This window comes from Lepidochelys olivacea (genome assembly GCF_965140295.1).
Source record: "Lepidochelys olivacea isolate rLepOli2 genome assembly, chromosome: 1".
NCBI lineage: Eukaryota > Metazoa > Chordata > Testudines > Cheloniidae > Lepidochelys > Lepidochelys olivacea.
Genome location: NC_140411.1, coordinates 45,740,001 through 45,767,683, shown reverse-complemented (window position 1 = coordinate 45,767,683; position 27,683 = coordinate 45,740,001). Strand labels below are relative to the sequence as shown.

At 39.2% G+C, this 27,683-nt stretch overlaps 1 protein-coding gene across 3 annotated transcripts in view; it reads right to left on the bottom strand.

Annotated features, from left to right (window-relative positions):
* Positions 1-27,683, bottom strand: part of CDK8 (cyclin dependent kinase 8) — a 197,480-nt gene that overhangs the window by 73,942 nt on the left and 95,855 nt on the right. For 2 of the 3 annotated variants that reach the window (XM_084624927.1, XM_084624926.1), the window contains exons 3-4: positions 18,677-18,787; positions 15,991-16,131 (exon numbers count right to left, since the gene is read on the bottom strand). In XM_084624927.1, coding sequence (XP_084481053.1) covers positions 15,991-16,131; positions 18,677-18,787 — 252 coding nt within the window. Of the gene's footprint in view, positions 1-15,990; positions 16,132-18,676; positions 18,788-27,683 lie in introns of those variants that run through there. The other variant, XM_084624928.1, reaches the window with a different exon arrangement.

The window sequence follows — 27,683 nt, the reverse complement described above, 5'->3', positions numbered from 1 at the left end:
CAATGGGGGTACGTGAGAGGTAACGTTTCGGGCAATATAGGATTAGCCCATTTTCGACATTGCAAGCTCAAATACACCTCTTTTCAGATGTACTGTGGTTATGCAAGTGTCCTATCTCCAAAGGTGGGGAAAAATACAAAGATAGGTAGCTACAGAAAGATGTAATGTTTCTGCATTGAGAGTTAATCAAAAACATTGAGAGTTAAACTATTCTGATGCCTGTACTAAATACACTTGGTGTCCTAAAGGGGATGATATAGGGATTGTTTCTACATGCTGTTAATCAGAGCTCTAGACTCCAGCACTTCAACTCTGTGCTGCGAGCCACCATCAGCAATTAAGTAAGGCCATACTGAGTCAAAGTTTAAATAGGAAACCTTAAAGGAACCCCCAGACACTTCAGGAGGTAGAACTGATTCAGTAGGGGAACTCTTTCATTCTCAGAACGTACTTATCCCACTTCATGTAGCTGTCCTACTTCATAATCCAAAAGAGTAATTTATCTCAGCCCATGACCACTTAGGTTCCTTAACAGCCTCTTGGGAAGGCCTGCCTTTATCACTTAGAAAGAATGGTCCTGTGAAGACGACAAAAGTAAAAAAGTTGTTTGTCTATCAGCTTATCTTGGGCTGGATTTCCAATTTCTGAAAGTCTACTCTGAGTCAGTTAAAATGATTGCTTCTTGGAACAGAGATTAAATTATCAATTAACTTCCTCCACCACTTAACCTGTTTACATATATCTAGCTGAAATCACCCCTTAGATATAAAAATTATAATGATTACCTCTGATCATTTTAAGCAATGCTTATCTGAAGGCTGGTAGTATTGCAATACAACCTTGATTTTACAGACACCAATCTTACAATCTGTTATACAAACAATTTTTCCTGACGAGGGAAAAAACATAAAAATCACAAAGTAATGTCTATGAAGAACAAGTCAACTTCCCCTAACTTTCTGATGCATTCAATGTATTGGAAATTTCTTTGTCGTGGTTTGAAGGACAAGAAGAAAGTGACGTAGTGCACCACACTACATCTCATGTAATTGAGATGTTCAATTTTATTAACTGAATCCCCCATTAGTTCATAAAATAAGGGTTCTACTGTAGTATATTTATTACTTCAGGATAATTTGTATCGATGCAAACCCCCCTATAGACCTTTGCTCCTATTCACATTACAGAGATCACTGAGCTAGATATTATTTTTTCCTGTGCATCAACAGAATGTGTTATCAGATTCTAATCAGCTACAGTTCAAACAAGGTTCCATGGGTATTACTGAGAACAGGGTTTGGCCTACAGAACCATTACTGGGGATGTGCAAGAAGAAAGGAAATAGTCTGACTTAAATCTCTGATTGAGCTATATGGCTGGTAGTTGGGGGGAGGGGGAAGTGTTTACTTGCAAAAGCAATATTTTTTATAAAGAATAACTGATACAAACATGGAACCCTATCAAGTCATTTTTACAGTTATTTTTCTGCGTAGAAGAGTGCTGATCTTATGAGCATTAAAGTCATTCCAAAAAGAAAAAGTGAGAAAGCAATCCAAAACGGCAAGACAGGCAGCGAACAAGGCTCTGCTCCCGGAGGACAATAACTAACATTTAAAAAGCTATTCACGAGATACTATTTTGACAATAGTGTTTGAAAATCAGAATTAATTCTAACACAGAGAAACAAAGGTTCTAACAGACTAAATAAGAAAACACTTTACTAAACACATTCATGAACTCCTACAAGGACACAGATAGGAAGGTAACTGTTGACATAATTCAAATACCTTGAAATCTAGTACAGTACTTGACAATTAAAGCTAACACTTCACTCTTTTTGTAGTTTCACAACAAACTAAATACACATATGCTTCCTCCAGCTTTCTTTACAAACTGTGCACTTGTAGGTTATGGCAGGACAACTTGGGCAGTTTATTGCTTCCTCAGATTTCTTTGAACCCTATCAATCTGGTTACAGGTTTTAATATGGGATAGAAACTACCTGGTTTGCGTACGTTGATTTCTTCCTTGAAATGAGCAAAAATAAAGCGTCTCTGTAGATTCATTTAGAGTCTGTTAGAAACCTTTGGTATCACTGACTATGAAAAAAAATGTTGTCTAGTTAGTGGACATGAACAGAAATGGATGGAGCTGCTGAGTGGCTCTATTCCTGTCATTTTGAGATAAGCCTAAGGGTAGGTGTGGGAAATTATTTCCCCTGCTCAAGGGTTCTCTCTAGTAAGGCATCACAATGGTCTACGTTGTCGCTGATCTTGTTCAATGTGTACATGAGGCCTCAGAGAACCAGTGAGAAGATAAGGGCTGCACTGCACTTAATATGCTACTAACACCCAGTTCTACATCTTTGTCACCTCTGACCCAGCTGTAGTAGTAACAAACTACCCAGTGTCTAGACTATCATTAGCTGGCTGTGACTCAATATGGATAATGTTGACGGCCTTGGGGAAGCAGCTAGAAGAGTTATGTCAGCAGCCTTTATTGAGTAAGTATGGCTACTATTTGGTAAGAGAAGAGCATACTTGGTGGTTTGATCCAGGGCTGCTCCTTGATGCTCAGGTAGTAGCTGTGTCTAAGAATGTTTTTCTCCATCTGTGCCTTGCAGTGAGAACTTCTCACAAATAGCCATACCTTTGTCACCATGAGATTAGATTGCTTTGATGCATTCTACAGGAGATACATCTTGTGATCATTCAGAAACTGAATACAGCGCAGGATGTTACAGCCTGTTTAATCTGAGATGAACATCAGACCAGTGCACTGTGACCTACACGGATTTCCAATAAGCTTCTGGGTGGAATTCAAGGTGCTACTTTTAAAGCATAAAGGCCTACATTATTTGAGACCTGGTTACCTGAGAATTTATCTCTTTTCATAATATATTAGTTACAGTTGAGATCAGCAAGAGGAACTTGAGCTCAAGCTCCCTTAATAGAAAGTGAGAGAGATGCTGGCAGAGCCTTCTCTGTGTTGGGGGGTAGCGGGTCTCTTGTTTTGGAGCTCACTTCCACCTTCCACCTCTTGTGATCTACTAGAGTCCAGAACATTAGTATTCCAGGCATGCTGCAAAGCCCATTTTTTGTCTCTCTTCTCTAAGGCTGTTAAGGAGAGTATAGGCTGGAATAGGTACAGTAGAACACCAGAGTTACAAACTGACCTGTCAACCACACACCTCCTTTGGAGCCAGAAGTACACAATCAGGCAGCAGACAGAGGGGGAGAAAAAAAAAAGCAAATACTGTACAGTATAGTACTGTGTTAAACTACTAAAATAATAAAGGGAAAGTTTAATAAAAAAAGACTTTATAAGGTAAAGACACTGGTTCTGTGCTTGTTTAATTTAAATTAAAATGATTAAAAGCAGCATTTTTCTTCTGCAGTGAAGTTTCAAAGCTGTAGTAAGTCAAAGTTCAATTGAAACTTTTGAAAGAACGGCCACAACGTTTTGTTCAGAGTTATGAACATTTCAGAGTTACAAACAACCACCATTCCCGAGGGGTTTGTAACTCTGAGGTTCTAGTGTATAACTATGATCAGTCCTTTTCTTACTTTGTGACTTTAAAGTATGAGATTAGCTCTTTGAGTATAGGACTGGCACCTATAATTATGTTAGACATTTTATGCCACCCAATTGCATTGTTATAATAAATGTGCTCTTAATCATCCGATTTAAATGCACTATGCTATTAAAATGATAAGAGGTACTTTAAGACAAGCTCACTGAGAATTAAAAAGCCATTCCTATTCACCTCCACGTTACAGACAGAGCATTAGTAAACCAACTGCCTTTGAATTGCTGTCAGTCATGACATCAAAAGCAGAGTGTCAAATCAATATATAAACAGTTTACATCTAAGTGAACTTTGACATTTATTTGCTAAGTAATTTAGAGGTACGCATTATAAAAGTTTACAAAAAGGTGAAACTACATTTATGTTCTTTCAAAAATATTGTTCCTCGGGTAGTAGGCATCTCCCTCACATCAGCTGCTTCTTCCAATTACCCCTTCCATGGATTCTATACTAGAGAGAGAATTAAAAAAATACCATTACCTAAATATGCTTTGACTTTTTGAATTTATGTCACTAGTGTCCCAGAAAAGAACCCAACACTACACCATTTACAATATACTTGCACATAAGACTCACAGAAATGTAGAGCTGGAAGGGACCTTGAGTGATTACCTAGTCCAGCCAGGCAGGATCCAGTATAGCTAGACCATTCCTGATAGTTATCTGTCTAACCTGTTCTTAACAACCTCCAATGACAGGGATTCCACAACATACTTTGGTAGCCAATTCCAGAACTTAACTACCCTTATAGTTAGGACGTTTTTCCTAATATTTTAACCTAAATATCTCTTGCTGCAGACTAAGCCCATTTCTGCTTGTCCCAATTTGTTGGCTCATATTCAATTTGTGAACCATTATAACCCACAGATTCTTTACTGCACTACTACCGACTATCCTTTCTAACAATAGTACTTGGCCCTTGTCTTTTCTGAATTTTGTATTTCAGACCAACTCTCCAATCAAGGTTGTTTTGAAATCCAATCCTGTCCTCCAAAGTGCAAGCAACCCTTCCCAGCTTGTCATCATCCCCAAATTTTATATTCTCCATATTCTCCACTCTATTATCCCAGTCATTAATGAAAATGTTGACTAAATACCAGACCCAGAACTGACCCCTGTGGGACTCCACTAGGTGTGTGCACAAGCAGGAGAATCACAACTTTAGCTCATAGTATAGCAGTAGCCTGTGTGCAGTTTTTCAATCAATTGTTCACCATCTTTTAGTAATTTCAACTATACCATATTTCCCTGGTTTGCTTATGGGAATGTCACAAGTTACTTGAGCCTTATTAAAAGATATATCACATCTACTGCTTCCACGCTACTCAGTAGGCCAATCATGTCAAAAAAGTTAATTGGGTTAGTTTGGCATGATTTGCTCTTGACAAATCCATGTTGGCTATTACTTCTCCTATTATCCTCTAAGTGCTTACAAACTGATTGTTTAATAATTTGTTCCAGTTTCTTTCCAGGTATCAAAGGTACGCTGACTGATCTATAATTTCATGTGTCCTCTTTGCTTCCCTTTTTAAAGGTACGTATTGTGTTTGCCCTTCTCCAGTCTTCCGGGACCTCACCCACCCTCTGTGAGTTCTTGAAGATAAATTGCTAATAGTTCTGAAACTGCTTCACTACCCAGAAGTCACCTACTACAGAACAGGCCCAACAAAGAAAATAACAGAACGCCACTAGCCATCACCTTCAGCCCTCAACTAAAACCTCTCCAGCGCATCATCAAAGATTTACAATCTATCCTGAAAAATGACCCCTCACTCTCACAGATCTTGGGAGACAGACCAGTCCTCGCTTACAGACAGCCTCCCAACCTGAAGCAAATACTCTCCAGCAACCACACACCACACAACAAAAACACTAACCCAGGAACCTATCCTTGCAACAAAGCCCGATGCCAACTCTATCCACATATTTATTCAAGTGACACTATCACAGGACCTAATCACATAAGCCACGCCATCAGGGGCTTGTTCACCTGCACATCTACCAATGTGATATATGCCATCATGTGCCAGCAATGCCCCTCTGCCATGTACATTGGCCAAACCAGACAGTCTCTACGCAAAAGAATAAATGGACACAAATCTGACATCAGGAATCATAACATTCAAAAACTGGTAGGAGAACACTTCAACCTCTCTGGCCACTCAGTAAAAGACTTAAGGGTAGCAATTTTGCAACAGAAAAGCTTCAAAAACAGACTCCAACGAGAAACTGCTGAGCTTGAATTAATAGGCAAACTAGATACCATTAACTTGGGTTTGAACTGAGACTGGGAGTGGCTGGTCATTACACATATTGAATCTATTTCCCCGTGTTAAGTATCCTCATACCTTCTTGTCAACTGTCTAAATGGGCCATTTTGATTATCACTACAAAAGTTTTTTTCTCCTGCTGATAATAGCTCATCTTAATTAATTAGCCTCTTACAGATTGTATGACAACTTCCACCTTCTCTGTGTGTGTGTGTGTGTGTATTTATATATATCTATATCTATCTTCTTACTATATGTTCCATTCTATGTATCCGATGAAGTGGGCTGTAGCCCACGAAAGCTTATGCTCTAATAAATTTGTTAGTCTCTAAGGTGCCACAAGTACTCCTGTTCTTTTTGTGGTTGCATACTAACAGGGCTACTACTCTGAAACTTGCTTCAGCTAGTTCTTTAAGCACCCGAGGGTACTAACTTGAATAAACCTATCTTATCTAAATATTCTTTAACCTGTTCTTTCCCTGTTCTAGCTTGTGTTAATTTCTGCTTGCTAATATTAGCTGTGTTAATCATCTGGTCACAATAAACCTTTTTAGTGAAAACAGAGGCAAAACCAGACAAACTTCAGCCTTCTTGATGTCATCCATCATTAACTCTCCTTCCCCACTAAGTAGTGGCCCTACCTTTGTCTTTCTCTTGTTCCTAATATATTTATAAAACCTTTCCATTATCTTTTATGTCCCTTGCTAGGTGTAACTCATTTTGTGCCTTACCCTTTCTGATTTGTCCCTACATGCTTGTGCTGTTCTCTTGCACTTATACTTAGCAATTTGTTCATGTTTGCATTTTTTGTAGGATTCCCTTTTGACTTTTAGGTCATTAAAGAGCTCCTGATGGAGCCATATTGGACTCTTATTAGTCTTCCTATCTTGCCTTCACATCAGAATAGTTTGCTACTCTGCCTTCAATATTGTGTCTGTGAAACTTCCAGCTCTCCTGAGAGACAAGAGGGTAAGGTACTATCTCCTATTGGACCAATTTCTGTTGGTGAGAGAGAAGCTATTGAGCTTACACAGAGCTCTTCTTCAGATCAGACCCTGTCTAATATTCTGGAACCACCATGGCTACAACACTAACACAAGCTTGTTGAGCTCCTTCATCCCTTAGATTTTCTTTTCATTGGCCCTTACCTACCAGTTCACAAAGTTTGTTAAAGTCTACTTTTTTGAAGTCCATTCTCCTTATTCTGGTGCACTTACATACTTAATTGTACTTAAGTTTAATGCTACTAAGTTTTACTTTTGTAAACTACCTAAGGTCTATTACGAATAGGTTGTAGGCAACACCACCCATGCCATTTAAACACCCTAGAGTCCACTGCTTAGATTCACTGAAACGCTTTACTCCAAGTTTAATCCATAGCCAATTATAAGAAAACTGTCAACATTTACTGGAGGATCGACATTGTGGCAATCGAAGCATCAGCGGTCAATTTAATGGGTCTAGTGAAGACCTGTTAAATCGAGTTTGCCTGGGATTGGTGAATATCCGAGTGTGTGTTTGCTGGGAGGGCAGTGTGAGAGCCTGAGCGAGTGCCTGATTGGCTGGTAGCCTGCAGGGGGCGGGCACTGGGGCTGTCTGTTTGTTTCAGGGAAGCCTGGCTGTTTAAAAATAGTCAGAGCTTCGCGAACTAGCTGAGCAGAGGCAAACCAGCAGAGCAGCACACAGCAGGAGTTTGCCTGGGAGTTCGCCTGGAGTGAGCCCAGTGAGGCTTACATCTTGCCAACTTCTCTGAGGAAGCTCATAGTAGGAAGGTGATATGGAAGGGGGGGGTTCAGCTGTTGTGACCTGCACTGGATGTGCCATGTTTGTCTTTCTTCCACAGGACAGAAGCGACTTTGTCTGTACAAAGTGCAAGCTGGTCTCCATATTGGAAGAGAAGATTGAAGGTCTGGAGCAACAGATAACGACCCTGCGTTGCATACGAGAAACGGAGGATTTTCTGGACAAAAGTCAGGATATGCTTCTACGGGCACAAAGCTCTAAAGATTTAGAGCAGGTTGCACAGCGGAGCCAAGAGGCCAGTGAAGAAGCTTGGCAACATGTGACCTCCAGAAGAAGGGGGAATGTCCGGGTTCCAGCAATGCGGACACAGGTAACTAACCGCTTTCATGTTCTCTCCACAGGTACCATTGCGGAGAGTGGACCAGATGATATGTCTGGGAGGAGAAAGCAGAAGGAGACTCCGCTGGTTGGAAGGCATGAGACATGTGACCAGGGAAGAGTATAAAAGTATAAAAGGAATGAAATCAGGAGGGCCAAATCGCACCTGGAGCTGCAGCTAGCAAGAGATGTCAAGAGTAACAAGAAGTGTTTCTTCAGGTATGTTGGCAACAAGAAGAAAGCCAAGGAAAGTGTGGGCCCCTTACTGAATGAGGGAGGCAACCTAGTGACAGAGGATGTGGAAAAAGCTAATGTACTCAATGCTTTTTTTGCCTGTCTTCACGAACACGGTCAGCTCCCAGACTGCTGCGCTGGGCATCACAACATGGGGAATAGATGGCCAGCCCTCTGTGGAAAAAGAGGTGGTTAGGGACTATTTAGAAAAGCTGGACGTGCACAAGTCCATGGGGCCGGACGAGTTGCATCCGAGAGTGCTAAAGGAACTGGCGGCTGTGATTGCAGAGCCATTGGCCATCATCTTTGAAAACTCGTGGCAAACGGGGGAAGTCCCGGATGACTGGAAAAAGGCTAATGTAGTGCCCATCTTTAAAAAAGGGAAGGAGGAGGATCCTGGGAACTACAGGCCAGTCAGCCTCACCTCAGTCCCTGGGAAAATCATGGAGCAGGTCCTCAAAGAATCAATCCTGAAGCACTTACATGAGAGGAAAGTGATCAGGAACAGTCAGCAGGGATTCACCAAGGGAAGGTCATGCCTGACTAATCTAATCGCCTTCTATGATGAGATTACTGGTTCTGTGGATGAAAGGAAAGCAGTGGATGTATTGTTTCTTGACTTTAGCAAAGCTTTTGACACTGTCTCCCACAGTATTCTTGTCAGCAAGTTAAAGAAGTATGGGCTGGATGAATGCACTATAAGGTGGGTAGAAAGTTGGCTAGATTGTCAGGCTCAACGGGTAGTGATCAATGGCTCCATGTCTAGTTGGCAGCCGGTGTCAAGTGGAGTGCCCCAGGGGTCGGTCCTGGGGCCGGTTTTGTTCAATATCTTCATAAATGATCTGGAGGATGGTGTGGATTGCACTCTCAGCAAATTTGCGGATGATACTAAACTGGGAGGAGTGGTAGATACGCTGGAGGGCAGGGATAGGATACAGAGGGACCTAGACAAATTGGAGGATTGGGCCAAAAGAAATCTGATGAGGTTCAATAAGGATAAGTGCAGGGTCCTGCACTTAGGACGGAAGAATCCAATGTACCGCTACAGACTAGGGACCGAATGGCTAGGCAGCAGTTCTGCGGAAAAGGACCTAGGGGTGACAGTGGACGAGAAGCTGGATATGAGTCAGCAGTGTGCCCTTGTTGCCAAGAAGGCCAATGGCATTTTGGGATGTAGAAGTAGGAGCATAGCGAGCACATCGAGGGACGTGATCGTTCCCCTCTATTCGACATTGGTGAGGCCTCATCTGGAGTACTGTGTCCAGTTTTGGGCCCCACACTACAAGAAGGATGTGGATAATTGGAGAGAGTCCAGCAAAGGGCAACAAAAATGATTAGGGGTCTGGAACACATGACTTATGAGGAGAGGCTGAGGGAACTGGGATTGTTTAGTCTGCGGAAGAGAAGAATGAGGGGGGATTTGATAGCTGCTTTCAACTACCTGAGAGGTGGTTCCAGAGAGGATGGTTCTAGACTATTCTCAGTGGTAGAAGAGGACAGGACGAGGAGTAATGGTCTCAAGTTGCAGTGGGGGAGGTTTAGGTTGGATATTAGGAAAAACTTTTTCACTAGGAGGGTGGTGAAACACTGAAATGCGTTACCTAGGGAGGTGGTAGAATCTCCTTCCTTAGAAGTTTTTAAGGTCAGGCTTGACAAAGCCCTGGCTGGGATGATTTAATTGGGGATTGGTCCTGCTTTGAGCAGGGGGTTGGACTAGATGACCTCCTGAGGTCCCTTCCAACTCTGATATTCTATGATTCAGTTGGCATCACAGAGACCTGGTGGGATAATATGCATGACTGGAATATTGGTATAGAAGGGTACAGATTGCTCAGGAAGGTCACACAGGGAAAAAAGGGAGGTGGTATTGCCTTATATATTAAAAATGTATACACTTGGACTGACGTTGAGATGGAAATAGGAGACAGACTTGTTGAAATACTCTGGATAAGGATAAAAGAGGTAAAAACAAGGGTGATGTCATGGTAGGGGTTTACTACAGACCACCTAACCAGAAAGAAGAGGTGGATGAGGCTTTTTTAAAACAAACAAAATCATGTAAAGTAAAGGACTTGGTGGTAATAGGGGATTTCAACTCCCCAGACATCAATAGGGAAAAATAACACAGTAGGGCACAGATTATCCAACAAGTTTTTGGAATGTACCGGAGACAATTTTTTAGTTCAGAAGATAGAGAAAGCTACTACAGGAGAGGCTGTTCTAGATTTGATTTTGACAAATAGGGAGGAACTGGTTGAGAATTTGAAAGGCAGATGGCAGCTTAGTTGAAAGTGGTCATGAAATTATAAAGTTTATGATTCTAAGGAAAGGTAGGAGGGAATACAGCACAATAAAGATAATTGATTTCAAGAATGCACTTTAGCAAACTCAGGAAGTTGTTAGGTCAGATCCCATGGGATGCAAGTCTAAGGGGAATAACAGTTCAACATATTTGGCAGTTTTTTAGAGAGACATTATTAAGGGCACAAGAACAAACTATCCCACTGCGTAGGAAAGATAGATAGTATGGCAAGAGACCAACTGAGCTTAACCAGAAGATCTTCAATGATCTGAAACCCCCCCTAAGAAAGAGTCCTATAAATAGTAGAAACTAGGTCAAATTACAAAGGATGAATATAAACAAACACAAGCATATAGGGACAAAATTAGAAAGGCTAAGGCACAAAACAAGATTAAACTAGCTAGAGATATAAAGGGTAACAAGAAAGCATTCTACAAATACATTAGAAGCAAGAGGAAGACCAAGGACAGGGTAGGCCAGTTACTGTTAAAAATCAGTAAAAGAAAATGTGGAAATGGCAGAAGCGCTAAATGACTTTTTTGTTTCAGCTTCTACCAAAAAGGTTAGCAGCGATCGGATGTCTAACATAGTGAACGCCAGTGAAAATGAGGTAGGATCGGAGGCTTTAATCGGGAAAGAACAAGTTAAAAAATACTCAGATACGTTAAAGGTCTTCAAGTCATCAGGGCCGAATGAAATACATCCTAGAATACTGAGCTGGCTGAGGAGACATATGAGCTACTACTGATTATATTTGAAAAGTCATGGAAGAGACTGGAGAGATTCCAGAGGATTAGAAGAGGGCAAATACAGTGCCCATCTATAAAAAGGGAAATAAGGACAACCTGGGGAATTACAGACCAGTCATCTTAACTTCAGTACCTGAAAAGATAATGGAGCAAATAATTAAGCAATCAATTTGTAAACAAATAGAAGATAATAAGGTGATAAGTAACAGCACGAATATGTCAAGAACAAATCGTGTTAAACCAACCTAATAGCTTTTTTTGACAGGGTAACAAGCCTTATGGATTGGGGGGCGGGGGGGGGAACAGTAGATGTGGTGTATCTTGACTTCAGTAAGGCTTTTGATACCACCTTGATACCTTCTCATAAACAAAACTAGGGATATACAACCTAGATGGAGCTACGATAATGTGGGTGCATAACTGGTTGGAAAACCATTCCCAGAGAGTAGTTATCAGTGGTTCACAGTCAAGCTGGAATGGCATATCAAGTGGGGTCCCACAGAAATCAGTTCTGTGTTCTGTTCAATTTCTTCATCAATGCTTTAGATAATGACATAGAGAGTACACTTACAAAGTTTGTGGATGATATCAAACTGCAAGGGGTTGCAAGTGCTTTGGAGGATAGGATTAAAATTCAAAATGATCTGAACAAACTGGAGAAATGGCCTGAAGTAAACAATATAAAATTCAGTCAGGACAAATGCAAAGTACTCCACTTAAGAAGGAGCCATCAGTTGCACACATACAAAATGGAAAATGACTGCCTAGGAAGGAGTACTGCAGAAAGGGATCTGGGGGTCATAGTGGATTACAAGCTAAATATAAGTTAGTGTAACACCGTTGCACAAAAAAAAAAAGGGGGGCAAACATTCTGGAGTGTATTAGCAGGAGTCTTGTAAGCAAGACACAGGAAGTAATTCTTCCACTCTACTCCACACTGATTAGCCTCAACTGGAGTATTGTGTCCAGTTCTGGGCGCCACATTTCAGGAAACGTGGACAAACTGGAGAAAGTCCAGAGAAGAGCAACAAAAACAATTAAAGGTCTACAAAAAATGACCTATGAGGGAAGATTGAAAAAACTGGGTTTGTTTAGTTTGGAGAAGAGAAGACTGAGGGGGAACATAACAGTTTTCAAACCACATAAAAGATTGTTATAAGGTGGAGGGAGAACAATTTTTCTCCTTGACCTCTGAGGATAGGACATGAAGCAATGGGCTTAAATTGCAGCAAGGGAGGTTTAGGTTGGATATTAGGAAAAACTTCCTCTCAGGATAGTTAAGTACTGGAATAATTTGCCTAGGGAGGTTATGGAAACTCTATCATTGGAGATTTTTAAGAGCAAGTTAGACAAACACCTGTCAGGGATGGCCTAGATAATATTTAATCCTGTCATGAGTGTGGGGGATTGGACTAGGTGACCTCTTGATGTCCCTTCCAGTCCTATGATTCTATCACTGGAATTCTCTTCTGTAATTTCTCCCACCTCTCCTACATAGTTTTAAAATGAAGATAAATATTTTAAGCTATTGTTGCACATTACTGTACAAGTTATACATACCTACAATTGAGATAGAGAGAGAACGCATTTTGACTTACAGTGAAAAAGAGAGTTTTTAAAAGGAACAGAGAGCAATATTTTACTCAGTTAATGGATTGCTGTGGAGTTACAAGGCTGGCATTTTAGCCCTGCACACTCTGATATACTGGCAAAAGACATTTTTTTATAGGTGACATTTGGATTCAATTTTCTACTCCCAAATTAAGCATGAACTTTTATGCCTTTTATAGCTAGAGACACAGGCCCACCCAAGTTCTGTTTTGCAAACTCAGTTTGCTCTAGTATGGTACTGCCTCATTAAACGCCAGAAACATTGATTCAAAAAAGGAACCAAGCAAGTATTTTACAGACAGACAATCTCCACAGAAGATAGACAATTTTCCAATGGCCCCGGAATAACTAAAGAAAACACCTCTAATATATACACTATTATCCCCTAAAGTGTAACTTAAGTACATTTTAAATTGAGTGATTTTCTCTGCTGGTGAATGTTTCTGATTGACAACCCAGAAACAGAAGCTGCGTGTGAAGGTATATAGCATGGACAGCTGCAGAACAAGCTTCTGTACTGGAGGGGAGAGAGTAAAATGGGGTTCAACCACGGCTACTCCTACTTCCCAGCACCCTTTTGGTCCAAAAACTGAACAGGAGACACGCTTCAACTCTGGGAACACTTGCACCCAGGTGATGCTTCCCCTTCCCTCATCAAATGAGCCTGGGAGAAAACTGCAGAGAGGAGCCAGGCAGAGACTCCAGCCAACAGGGGCAAATGCAGTCAAAGCAGGGGCTTTCGGTCTTTAGACACGTGAACAACTTTCTACAATTTTAACTGGACTTCCTGTGCTGATCAGCTGTTTGCTCCAACTGTCCCGCTAATGCTCCCATTCCCTCACACTCTCTTCACCTCAGCTTCATTCCACGCCCTCTCTTCTCCCCTGTATTGTCCCCCTCAATCCCATTTCCCTCCCTTTTTCTTTTCATTTAACTGATACCCTCTGAACTAAATCCACACACACAAAAATTGTAGCCCCTAATATGACATTTGCTGCCACCACATTGTTCACTCTGCTTGTGTGCTATATCCCTTTCCTCACCCAGTCTCTGTCTTGTCTGTTTAGATTGGAAGCTCCTCAGGGCAGGGACTGTCTACTACTCTATTTGTATAGTGCCTAGCACAATATGACCCAAGGCTCGTTATGTTTATTACAGTGGTACCTGAAGACCTATTAAATAATTTTCTGGCAAACGAACCTCAGCAGTGTTCTGTAGGCACAGCATCTTGGAATGAAAAGGCAGCTCAGTCTCCATGCCCACCCTTGGCCTCTTTGCTCAAACTACTAAAAGGCGGCTGCCAGTTGCAATAGTGATTTTTGCAATGGGAAAACCTGCATGCTAGACTGAGACCACCAATTCATTTCACATAGGTCACCAAATAGCCATGATTTTGGCAATAACTTTTGGCAACTACCAACTTAGATCATATTCAAACCACAGACCTAGATGTGAAAGGCTGTGTCATAAATTACCCATCTCCCGAGCCATCCAGTTCACAATGTATGATTAATTTTTGCACTCTGATTAGATCAAGTTTTTTTTTTTTAAAGGTATTCATAAATTTCCTGAAACTGTAGGAAGTCAAACAGTAGCAACATTTAGCTTCTTGAGGACAGTTCTCTTGCTTTCTTTACCACTCTAACAAAGACACTGAAAGATAAAGGAGCAGGCATAAAGTTTCAAACCAAAATACGCTGTTTGGGTTTTTTGCAACAAGATGTTTCTAAACAATTACAAGAATGGATGTCTTATGTATTTCTACATACTTTTGAAGTTTACTCTTCTCGCTCATAAAAAAAATCATGAAAAAATATTAACCACAAATTTTAAAATGAAATATTTTCCTTTGAGTGGTTGAGGCTTCTTTTTTCAAGTTTATAAAACTGGCAGAGAATTATAAGTAATATCCACGCAGTACAATTATTTACTTTCATGAATAAAGTTTCCTTACATTTTCAGTTCTCTGAAAATTCAATTTTACAGAGAGGATAAAACTGTTTCATCCATTTACACAGTACCATTGGCACTATTTTAAACATTTGCTAGGCATGAGCATGAAAGATAAAATAACCATCACTGACTACATTTTAAGGAGGATCATTAAAGCTAGATGAAAGGCCTAAAAACTGACACTGCAGTAGCTAAAATGGGCTTTAATGCATTAAGTATAAATCAACACGAGCACTGTAGGCATGCGTATGTGAAGGGTCAAACTAGCTCTACATCAGAAGCTATATACGCTACTTCTATGCATTACTGAAATTTCAGTGATTAGGAACTAAATTATCATTTACAGCATTATGTTCAGAGAGAGTTTGAAAAGAATGTGCTATTAAAAACCTCATTATATTTACTGGCTTTTAGAAGAAAAGAAGAAAAGCTACAGATAATTGTGCAGTAAGAAAGGGCAATTTAGGCTTTAACTCTGAAGATGGAACAGTCAAACACACCATCTATTATTATTCTATGCAAAAAGTCATGAGCATATGTTCCAGAGGCAACTAAATACATAGTAAATGGAAAAAAGTGTTTATCAAGTTCAGATGTTAACTGCAATTTACTTGGATTTTTAATAAACACTTGTTCAGGCAGTCAAAGTTTTGCTTGTAATGTATTTATAATAAACAAGGGCTATTCGCAAAAGGCCTTCAAAAAAAATCTACAGAGCAATAACGTTGGTAGCTTTTGAATAACCTTCCATGTTTTATATTCCAAAGTATATATAGTAGTACCTCCTCTGACATTTTTAACAGAGAATTTTTTTTTAAATTGTGTGCATGCCTTTTACTTTAAAAGTTGCTAACAGCCAAATATCCACCCCCAATTACATATACATGCAACTCCTAATGACTTAACAAAATAAAAACCAATCAGACATGCATCATTTTTATAAGAATGGAACCATCCAATGCATGTCAAATAATAGCAGGCTTTACACACATAGTGTAAGTCTATTCATTAAGGTTTAGTGGACAGTATATATACACATATAGTTACTTGTTTACGTACTTAGCACATAAAGGTCTATTTGCTAATGACTACTGGTAAAGACAATAATCTTTGCTCTCAAATCTTCTACCCCGTGTTAATCCCCACTGCAGGTCAACTTACCAAATCCCTGTGTAACACCCAGTTAGCATGCAGGTAGTGAATACCATCTAGGATCTGATATAATAGTGACTTCACCATTCCCCGAGGTAACTGAACTGGTTTCTTGTTTGCTTTAGAAGCTCTGTGAAACTTGATTATGTGCTGGAAGAGAAAATATCAATAGTAACAAGAAAAAAAGTAATGTTTTACAAAAAAGAGAAACCTCCAGTGATTCCCTATGTAGGCTTGACCGTTGCTTTTTTAATTTTTTTTTATTGCTATACATTTTTAAAACCATGTAATATAAAAGTTATTACAAGAATAGCAGCATCTAAAGTATTACGATACAAAACACTCATTTTCTAGTAAGAACTAATAAGGAAATTAAAATGATAGACATTATCCCAACGAAGTTTTTTATATAAATTACCACAATCAAAAAAATTGTTTACAATGTTACTACCAGTTTAAAAGTCGGTTTTCAAAGCAATTTCCTCAATCCCTCATTAACACAGTAGCTTATTAAAATGAAAAGAATCCATCTCTAATCTATTCTCCTTAGACATGCCATTTATTTTTTGCATCTCAGCACAATAATAATAAATCAGTCAGTTTATAGTCCATATCACTTTCAGGTTCTCTTACACTAGCGCAACGCAATATTTGAGTTACAATCACTGCAAAGCAATATTTGCATCAAACTTTTTTGTTTGTAATTTTAAAAACTCTCTTTTACAGTAATTTGACCAGGAAATGCATATGCATGTGTGTGCAGCTGTTTGCTTCCACCATGAGCATTGTCAGGTTCACAATCCATCCATCCAAAGTTAATAATCATAGAGTAAGTCATAGATAGAAACTGTTTATTGTGGCTGTGACTATTTGCATACCCAGAACCAATGAAGTCCAAGAGGACCTCTAGACTATATACTGTGATGCTTGAAGGTCCAATGCTACCACCTTCAACAGAAGAGGTGGTGTCATGGTGTTAGCTGCCACTTCAAGTATTTCCTCCTTTCTACGAGTACCTTGGGGGCAGGGATTATCTCCGTTATGTGTTTGTATAGTGCCTAGCATGGTAGAGCCTGAACAATGTCAGAGTCTCCTCTAGGCACTACCACAACACAGCCAGACTCTTTTCATTCAGGTACTGTCATAATTCAGAAGACAAAACAGCCCGGGAATTTAGATGTTTACATAAAATGCAAGAGACCTCAAGCTGGGTGTTGCTCATGTGCTGCTGATATTTGGGTCAGTGTCTCCAAGGTATAACTGTCCATCACAATGCTCTGAGCTAATTCAGAATTTTATGGGGGAGGGGTTTTAAATGCCCACTTTTCTGTCCTTCAAAATCATAATAAAAAGTTACTCAAGTGTTCCTAAACATCTGTACTTTATCATTTCATGAACATGGACAAAACATGAAAAAGGAGACACATTAGCCTTATGCTCTCTATATTCCAGAATTTAGTAGTCTGTAAGATAAATACCATGATTACAACCACTTTTATACCAATGTAAAAGGTAAGCCTAAAAGTTTTAAATTTTAGTATCAGCAATATAACAAGTACTAAACTGGAAGAGAACACCTGTGTCAAGTTATAGTTGAGGATGGTTTCTCTTTGCACGTAGTCATAGCCTACTAAACTGTACCTAATTATAAGGCACATCACACATTTTAGATTCAAATTTATTTCCATCCAAGACATATGTGTTTTTATCTCACTGTCCATTATTATAAGTTACAGAGAGCAGAAATGCTACATCATGAAAGGGGTTATGGAAATCTTTATGTAAGTAAATCGCATCTCACGTCAAACATTGAGATTTTCATTGTGTCCCTGTTTTTGAAACCCTGTAACACCTTTTTTTTTTCATTAATGTCACAGTAGGTCAAAGGATTTGACAGCTATGCTCAGAATCCAAAACAAAATCTATTTTGTCCCTTTAAATTAAACTTCAGTGAACTCAAGCTGAATGACGGTGTTTTGGATACTTGTTTACCAACCTCACAGTAAAATTTTCCAGTTAATGACATGAAAATCATAGGGGAGCCTGGCACTTCTGTTGGCATTACTATTTATTTTCTCTGGATGCAGTACATTTATTTATATTTTAAAAAAACTTAATTCACAACTAAAAAGGCTAGTTATTTTACAAAAGATGAAGCCGTAGAGGGAGAACATGAGATCAGCGGGAAGACCCCAACTCAGAAATAAGTCAATGAACTTATGTCTGTACATTTTGATTGACCCTATTTGGTTTATTCACAGGTCAGATATAGTGTAAGTTAGCATGAGGCATGTTCCAGTGTACTTCACCCCTGATCTCAGTTTGTGATACATGGTGTGTGTCCCGGAGTCTTTCCTTACATTCTAAAGGATGTCAAATGGTATTTTCTGACAAAAATTACAGCAATCCAACTAAAATACAAAAGCTTTTATTAATAAAATCATGATTAGAAAGGTATACACTATATCTGAACAAATGTTACAGTAATTAATTTTGTAAATATCACTGCAAAATGCAGGTCTAAATACTACTTCTGAAAATAAAGATTAACAATGTAGCAAACACCATGTAAAGTATGAGACATCTTTCCCCCCCACACATTGTTTGTCCGTTGTGGTACACTTGTATTATTTATCAGTTTATCTGTTCCTGACTGAAACCCCAAAACCCATAATCTACAAGCAATTCATCTTACCCAGAGGTCATGTTCAGCATAGTCAAAGAGAAGCCACACTTTCCTGTCAGCATGAGACAGAAACACCTTTTGCAAAGAAATCACGTTTGGATGCTTGAGCTCTCGCAGCAGCTGCAAAACAAAGAAAATCTATTACAGAAACATCTATGCCTCCAGAGACTGCAATAGGGTCGGGTGGGATTGGCCAAATAATGTGTTTGTAATTTAAGACCTTGTAAAGAAGCCTATTTTTTAAAATTAATCTTTGAGGCCTTTAATCCACAGAAAAACAGCATATGTTTCATTTTATTTGTTTTTTCTACTGAAGGAATTAGTTGTGAATTTGAAATCAGACAAACTGGGTCAAACATCTCCCTTAAAATAGGGCCATCTATAGACTAAGTATAATTCTTTTTTAGCACTTACCTCAAACAAACAAGTAAATTAAGTTACTTAATTAAAATTTTATAACTTTTTTCACAAGATCAACAGTTCTCTACAAATATCAAGTCTTCCCTCCTCATCAGTTCCCGTACTTGTTAAAAGCCTTTGTAATTCCCCAATTCTTTCCTCACCAGCTCCTAATCACCTCAAAGCCCTGCATCCTGATCACTACTCTAAGGCTTTGTCTACACTATGTACCTTTCAGCAACACGGCTGGGCCACTACAGCTATGCCGCTAAAAGGCACAGTGTAGCTGCTGTTTGTTGGCAGGAGAGAGCTCTCCCACCAACAAGAAAATTCCACCCCCAACAAGCGGTGGTAGCTTTGTCAGTGCTGTTCACATCGGCACTTTTCGTCAGCAACACTTTTGTCGTTCGCGGTGTGTGGTTTTTTTCACACCCATGAATGACAAAAGTTTTGTCGTTCAGTTTCCAGTGCAGACAAAGGCTTACAGTCATTTAAGGATGGGACTCCTTTAGAGATTGTCAATAACAATCAATTGGAAGGAGTAAGCAACCACCTGATGAGTTTAGGTGAAAGAAGTATGAGACCTACGTTTACAAGACCAGGACAGTAGGCAGAAGAAACCTGTTTGGGTTCTCTTGTTCACATCAACAACTCTGCAAATAATGCACATTCAAAAATCATATGGTTTGTAAAGATGTTACTTTAAAATATTTTGCTCCGATGTTTCTTTAAAGAAGTGTTGCTTATTATTAAGGTTAAGATTTTGTCATGGTTATTTTTAGTAAAAGTCATGGACAGGCCACCGCCATTGGAGGGGGGCACAGCGCTGGCTTCAGCCCCTGTCGCAGCCCAACTCTGGCCAAAGCAATGGGCGCACAGCCCTGGGTCTGGCTGCAGCCACTGGGGAGGGCACAGCCCTGGCTCTGCCCCCACTGTTGACAGCTGCAGCTATGGAGGTCCAGTAAAGTCACGGAATCTGTGACAAATTGCATCCCTATTTATTATTAAAGTAGAACAGATGGATATTTTGCCAACTTGTGGGTTGCAAATGGAACACTTATTAAGACAAGCTATGGCTAACTTTAGATTTCATTTTCAATGCATATTTAAGAGGTCTCCTTACAAGATAATACATTAAGTCTGCCAGAGAAAAATCACTTTTTTTTTTTTAAAAAAAAACAGCATCTGGCTAGTTTAACAAACATAAACACAGTTAATGAAAATAGTATTTGAATATAAAATGTTGAAGAAACAAACAGATTAACATTTTCTATTTACAAAATTAAACCTGCTTCTAATAAACTGTTTTCCCTGGAAGTGGGAGTTCAAAGGAAAGATTCTGATGGAACTGGAAATATACTGCTGAACTAACAAAGGGAAAATTATAGCGTACGCCAGCCAGCTCCATTGCACTTTATCAGTCCTTTATTAGTCAATTACATATGACAATTCTAGCTCTGACTGAAATGGTGATAGGAGAATGGATGTTTGAATACATTTGTGTACTACCTTAAAAAAAAACAAAAAAAACAAAACCCTACACACCTGGCCTGATAGATGCTTCATAAAGCAAAAAAATTTCAAACCACCTCGCAAATTATCACTTATTGCTCAATCCAAAAAAGTTTTTAAACTAAAAGTTGATTTTAAGAACACAGCGCAAATATAACAAAAACAGAAGCATTTTAATATGCAGGTTCTCAATCGACAAATTTTCTGAGTTTCATATCAGATTTTCCATTCCAAGCTTGGTTTTATGTAAATATACTTTATTAAAGTTGTGGATTCTTATGAACCAAATATTCAGCTCCACAACACTAAAAGCGGAGACCAAAATGCAAAGATATGATGAAAAAGCATTGCTTTATTATTTGAAAGTGTTCTACAAGAAAGCTTGCAATAGAAAAGCCAATATATAAAGAAAGATTATACGATATTGTCAACTCTAATGATTTTATTACAAGCCTTATAGTATTTGGTATATTTCCTAAAGCCCCAGTTCCTGGAATAGGGTAATTATGAAAATCTCAGCTTTCGTTTTTTAGAAGAGGATATTTCTAGCCCTAACGATTGGCGGGGGGGGGGGGCAGGAGGGGGGAGGGAGGGAAGGAAAGTTAAAAACATGGAACAAGGAAAGGAGGGAGGGAAAGTTAAAAACATGAAATCTAAACACTCAAACCTGAAGACCAAACCCTCCCCAAACATTCTGGGTCTTTTTTATTTTAAAGTTCATGATTTTTAAGTCTCTTTAAAAAAAAAATCCCACTTGAAGTTAGAAACTCTGCTTACTTTGACAAAAACAAACTTACTACTATCCTACCTACCAACAGACTTACTCTAGACCAGTGGTTCTCAAACTTTTGTACTGGTGACCCCTTTCACATAGCAAGCCTCAGAGTGCAACCCCCCTTGTAAATTAAAAACACTTTTTAATATATTTAGCACCATTATGAATGCTGGATGAAAAGTGGGGTTTGGGGTGGAGGCTGACAGCTCTCAATCCCCCATGTAATAACTTCACGACCCCCTGAGGGGTCCCAACCCCCAGTTTGAGAACCCCTGCTCTACACCAACCATGGGAATAGATAATGAGGGCTGCAGGATGGGAGCTATAGCTTCCTCCCATCCCCCCAAAATATGTAGGGTTTGCATTAATAAATAAAGGAAACAGTGAGTTTGAAACAAAAAGTTCATTTATCTTTATTAAAAAGGTGGACAAATTCAGTCCTGGCACAAAACTACTTATTCAAAGCCTTATTTTTAAGATACAATTTAAAAAAAATATATATTTACAAAGTTGACACAGTTTCAGACAACCATCTTCACCCAAGTTTTCATTAAATTACCTCTTTGGCAACATCTGTAAGCTGTGAGTGAGTTATGTTCTTCTGTACATATAAAATCATATGCCAGTTGAGACATGATTGTCCCATTATGGATCGAAACCATGTTTTAAAACGATGAGTGCTGAAACTACACTCACATATAGCATTGGCTGCCAATACCATCAAAATATTTTTATCAACTTCATCACTTTGGAAAAGAAGCTAACATTCAGTCTGGCTGAGCAAACATATTTTTGAACTGACTTCAAACTATCTTCCTGTAAGCTGACAGTTGGTTTGCAATAGATAAAGCAGAGTAATAAGCTGATCCTACTTGAAATCAGAACCAACCACATCTTGCACCTGCGTTTTTCATGTTTTGAGTGGAGAGTTTCAAGGCTGAATAATTTTGTAGTCTGTTCAAATCTTGATTGAATACTGGACACTGTAAAGTTAATTACTGTAAAGCAGATGTTCTTCTAAAAAATACATTTTCTGTATTTAGATAGCTGAGGTCACCTGTCCCTATTTATATTTCCTTGAAAACTTCTCTTCTTTGGAAGCTCAGGCATGTCAACTATCTTTAAACTCTTCTCCCAGAATAAGTGGCGGCTTTCATCTGATCGGATGGACTGAAGTGAACATCATTTTCATAAGAAATTCACCTTCTGTTCCTGAAATGTCTGACCCTGCAGAGGCTGGACAAATTGTCTATCATATTTAGGATTTTTCAACTTAGCACAATAACAAGAACATTAAAAACTTTTCCAATTTAGGTGCAATGCCACCAATTTGTGCTTTCCTTTAAGGATTCATTGCATCCTTTGTATCCTTCCAAGCTGCAAACAGCGCAAGGTAGTTCTCAGAAATTGAATCCAATGCTACCTTACAGAGTCCATCTTGTTGGACAGAGGACACAGATTCCTGCTAACGTACTTAACACTTCATGTTTAATGTCCCGAAACACAGCATCTCATCCGGGTGAGGTTTTAATTAATTCTGAGATTTTATAAACAGTTGCACCAGTGTTTCTTAGGTTAGTATTATTTTTAACAGCATCCTGGGCATACCAACCTCAAGGCATGCCTATAGCAATAAGTAAATATAGCTTATCGTTCCTCCTGCTACAATCTGTTGCTACATTTCAGTGTTTCTCAACCTGGGGGGTCATAATCCCCGGGGGAAGGAGGGGAGTTTGAGGGACAGGTTATTGGTAAGGGGAGGGTGTGTCACAATTGAAGGTAAGAAAAAAAACCTGTGTGCGCCAGATCAAAGTTCATTTTTACACAGAAAAACTGTAAATTCACTTTTTACAAATTGCAAGTTTTACAGAGTCCTTCAATTAGGCACTTGTGCCCATTTTGTACCAGCTAACTTTTTTAACATTGGGTTGAATTGAATAAACACTCAGCAGGAGGTATTTCTCCACAGATAATTTATTTCATTGCTTTGTTTTTATCGCAACCATCAATGCGAATCCCAATTCGGATAAATAGGACATTGTGAATGAGATTAAAAACTTTCAAAGCTTCGGTTACAAGCTCGGGATACCCATGCTTCTGCACCATCCAAAACATGCACACGTCTTCTGAAGAAAATAAACATTGAAGTGTTCAATCAGATAAAAGCTCCATCAGTTTATCTTACAGGTTTCTGATAAATTCAGCAGACTCAACTACTCTTTTGTTAAGCAGATTATCCACCTCTTGCCAAGTTCATCATCAGGTGGGAAGTAATCATGGAGATGTTTTTTAAGTTCAAGAACATGTTCAATCATAATGTTTAAATTGTTTCACAGTCGTCATCGGCAATCAATTTCATAAATTCGCAACTCAGAGGAAATGACTCGAAGTTTCCACTCTGAAGCTGAGCAGACCAGGCACCAAGCTTACTTCCAAAGGCTCTCACTTTGTCTCCCAACACATTTATGTTTTTGTATGATCCTTAAACTCATATTCAGCTCATTCAGATGACTGAAGATGCCTGGCTAAGTAATCCAACTGAAGAAGTCATGATGGGTCGCCGAATGATTTAGCAAAAGGAGAACCCTGATCCTGTAAAAAACACAAGTACTTCAGCTTGCAATTAAAAAAGACTGCCTAACACTTTTCCCCATGAGAGCCACCTCACTTCAGCATACAAGGGAAGGCTTTTATGAAATGTGCCCATTTCATCACATAAAGCTGCAAACTAGTGAGCTGATAGAGGCTGTTTTTTTACAGACTCATCACACACCTGATGCAACTCAGAAGGCATTCCTCCTTTTGCAACAAGTGCTTGCCGATGTAAGAAGCAATGGGTCCAAATTGCATGCAGCATAATTGGTTTTAAACTTGCAACAAGCCCATTGTTCTTGCCAGTCCATTGCATTGGCACCATCAATGCATACAGCAACAGATTTGTCCCCAATCAATTTCAAAATATTCAGTAACTTCAGACATGTTAAATAGACATTCACCAGTCGTGTGGCTAGGCAGCACTCTACAGAAGAGCATATTTTCCTCAACAGTAGTATCTGAATTATATTGAACAAAAGCTAAGATCTGCGCTGAGCCTGAAATATCTGTTGATTCATCAGACTGAACAGACAAAAACTTGCATTTCAAAAAAAAATTTCCCAACTGCTCACAAATGTCATCAACCAGGTCATTAATACACCTCGAAACCTCTATCATTTGACAAAGGAATAGCTTTCAGCTTATTTGCCTCTTCATGGCCGAGCATGCTTGTAACCATATCTAATGCTACAGGAATTATGAGATTCTCAGCTATTGTATATGCCCTACATCTTTGGGCAATACCAAGTGACAAGATATGAAGCTTCAAGAGCATTCTTATTGACATTACTCGTATTCAACATCAGTGTTTGCTGACTATTCAAACTGTTCAATTTTCCCTTAAAGAACTCAAGAGACTTGTTCTTTAACTGTGAATATTTACTTTCCAAACACCAAATTAATTTTGAAGATTTCATGCTTTCAGAACTTTGCACTTGCACACACAACACAATGAGCTTTTTTTTCCCCCCGATCACTGTAAAACCATACATTAAAACAGATGCAATCGTATTTTCTGCACTTCACCTTCTTCACGCCTTCATTCTGTGAAGTACTTGGTTGTGCTCTTGTTACAAATTTATCCACTGCACAAGATGACCTCGCTGAAAAGTGTGCACACACTATTTGCTAGCTGGGAAGAACACCACCACTGTCTAGACAGGAAGAAGCAGTGAAATCATGTGATTGTGTGAAGCCTGTTACTATTAATGACAGCATATTTTGGGGGGTAAGAAATCTCTTTGGTAACATAAAAGAGTATAGGAACTGCAATTACTCAATATATTTGTGTTGGTTTGAAACATTAGCTTATTAATGCTTGTTGGCCAGTAAATTTCATAATTTGCATAATGATATTTAAGGTAGGAAGTCACAATTTTTTCCAGTCTTAGTGTAGGAGGGGGTCATAAGTCCAAAGGGGGTCACCAGCACAAAAAGGTTGAGAAACACTGCTACATTTGATACTAAGCCTGCCATATCAATTGTCTGCAATTGCTGATTCTCAGATTTATATGCAATAATATATCTTAATTACGGATAGGATTTCCTGCACTGATGTACAGGCAATATTGTGCAATTCAATGAACTCTTCATGAACTTCCCTGTTATCATCCACATATTGCAGGCAAAACAACACTTGCTCTTTGTTGGAGAAGTCTGTTTCCTCAAGCATAATACACTCTCCAGAAATTTTATCAGAAATATCACTCATGATTTTAAGAGCCATAATTTCAATTATCTCATTCTGAATAATCAGACTTGTGAATTTGTTCTGACTCTTTCAGATGCCCTGAAATATCAAGATCATATTCTTCCTGCAAACAAAGCAGCTGAATAAAGCTGCAGTCAACTTCGCCATATAAGGGCATATTTTCAGCTTGTTCAGTATAACTGCCTCGCAAATACTAGTCTTTGTCTGGAAACATAATTTATACTACTTACTATTTTCATTAGGATCTTCCTATTTTCTTTTTTCTTCCAAGAGTACTGAAATGACATGCTAAGTTCTTTGTGGTCTTTTGAAAAACACAATTGCTTTGTGGTGACATGAAGAAGCTTGTTGCCTCAAATTTTTCTCATCTTTTTCATATTAAGAAAACCCAGATGGTCTAAAAGCCTCATCTGTGTACTTTGTCAAAAGTAATTTGTGCCTAAAAGCTGTACAATGGTAGAAACAATTATGATATCACTAGCTTCAGAATAACAGCCACTGAAAATCATCAAAACTGGATAAGCAGAAAAAACAGCCTTGTTCCACGAAGTTACACAAAGGGACAGACTTAAGTAACGGTTGATCGGGCGTCACAGAAATGCTAACGGTATCAGGCAACTGACATTTAATTCCTGTTGCAGGTAATGGCTTAACAAAGTCACTCAGTTCTTTGTAGAACACTATTGTGGCACGATGAAGAAAGGCAACACCTGATTTGTTGATTACACTAGAAAACAATTGCTTTTATGATTTGTTTATGTAACTGCCTTGGATTCCTACTTCATTCAGAAACTTTGCCGAGGAAAGACTATAAAAAAGATAGCATGCCTAGCTTCATATGCCTTCTTTTTTCCTCCAACTCTAGTACCAAATAAAAAAAAAGTTGTCTATGCCCATGCCTATGTTTTGTGGTCCTTGGGCATGACTGCTAAGAAAATATAGACTTGGTCACAAACTGAAAACAAGTAATCACTGCAATTTTTCAACAGAAGTGTTTGAATCAGCCCATTGCTATGCTGGAAGGAGGCACCACCCTCCTAGATGCCTCCCACTTTCTTTCGCAGTCAGCTCTAACATGGACTGCAGTGCTCTGAACAGCACCGCAGCAGCTCCCCTACTGCTGCCTGCTACACCACATGGAAGGAAGAGAAGTAGTAACTCCATTGCTTAGTCTCTCTGACAGGCTGTGGAAGCCCTAAGGAGAGCAAGTTAGGAGCTCAATTAGCTCTGCCTAAGCCTAGGAGAGTGCCTAGCAAAGGACAGCTCCCCTCCAGCTAGGGCAGCCCAACAGAGTGGAAAATGAGAAGTCAACCAGTTATGGCTCCCTGATTTCTTGTTCCAGTCCTTACACAGTCAGAGCAGTCTTGCTCACAGGAGCTGGCTATGGCCCCCAAGGAACCATACACCACTGAAGATAACCTGCGTTCAGCATGCTCCCAGCCACTTCCCTCCTCACCCCATGTGAAGCTATGGGGAGGGATGCACAGGAGCCAGATACATCATCTCTTGCTTAGATAGTCTTGCTCTGGGTATGTGGTTTCTGCTCCTTATGTGCTGCTCCAGTGAAATAAAGGGAGTGCAATAGTGCAGAGAATATGCCTCAAAGCAGGAGTTCTCAAATTTTGTCATAGTGAGCCTTCCTGAACTATGAAAAAAATTACTGCTCCTCCCCATAGTTTACTAACACAATATAACAAACAAAATCCTATATGTTGCAAAAAATGAATGTACAAATGGAAGAAGCTAAAATAAAACTCCACAAATATTTTAGAAAACATGACACTAAACAAGGATATATTAATTCAGTACAATATCCAGCTGTATATTATTATTATTTAGCTGACACTAAACAAGGATATATTAATTCAGTACAATATCCAGCCTATATTATCAGTGGGAGGGGTGTGTTTCCTCACTGTCCAAAGTAGTAGCATTCGAAATTGCAGTGTAGAAAGGAAGAGATGTAAGTCATCTTCAACAGCAAGCTGGGAGCGATACTTTGTTTTGATTATGGTTAATGTTGA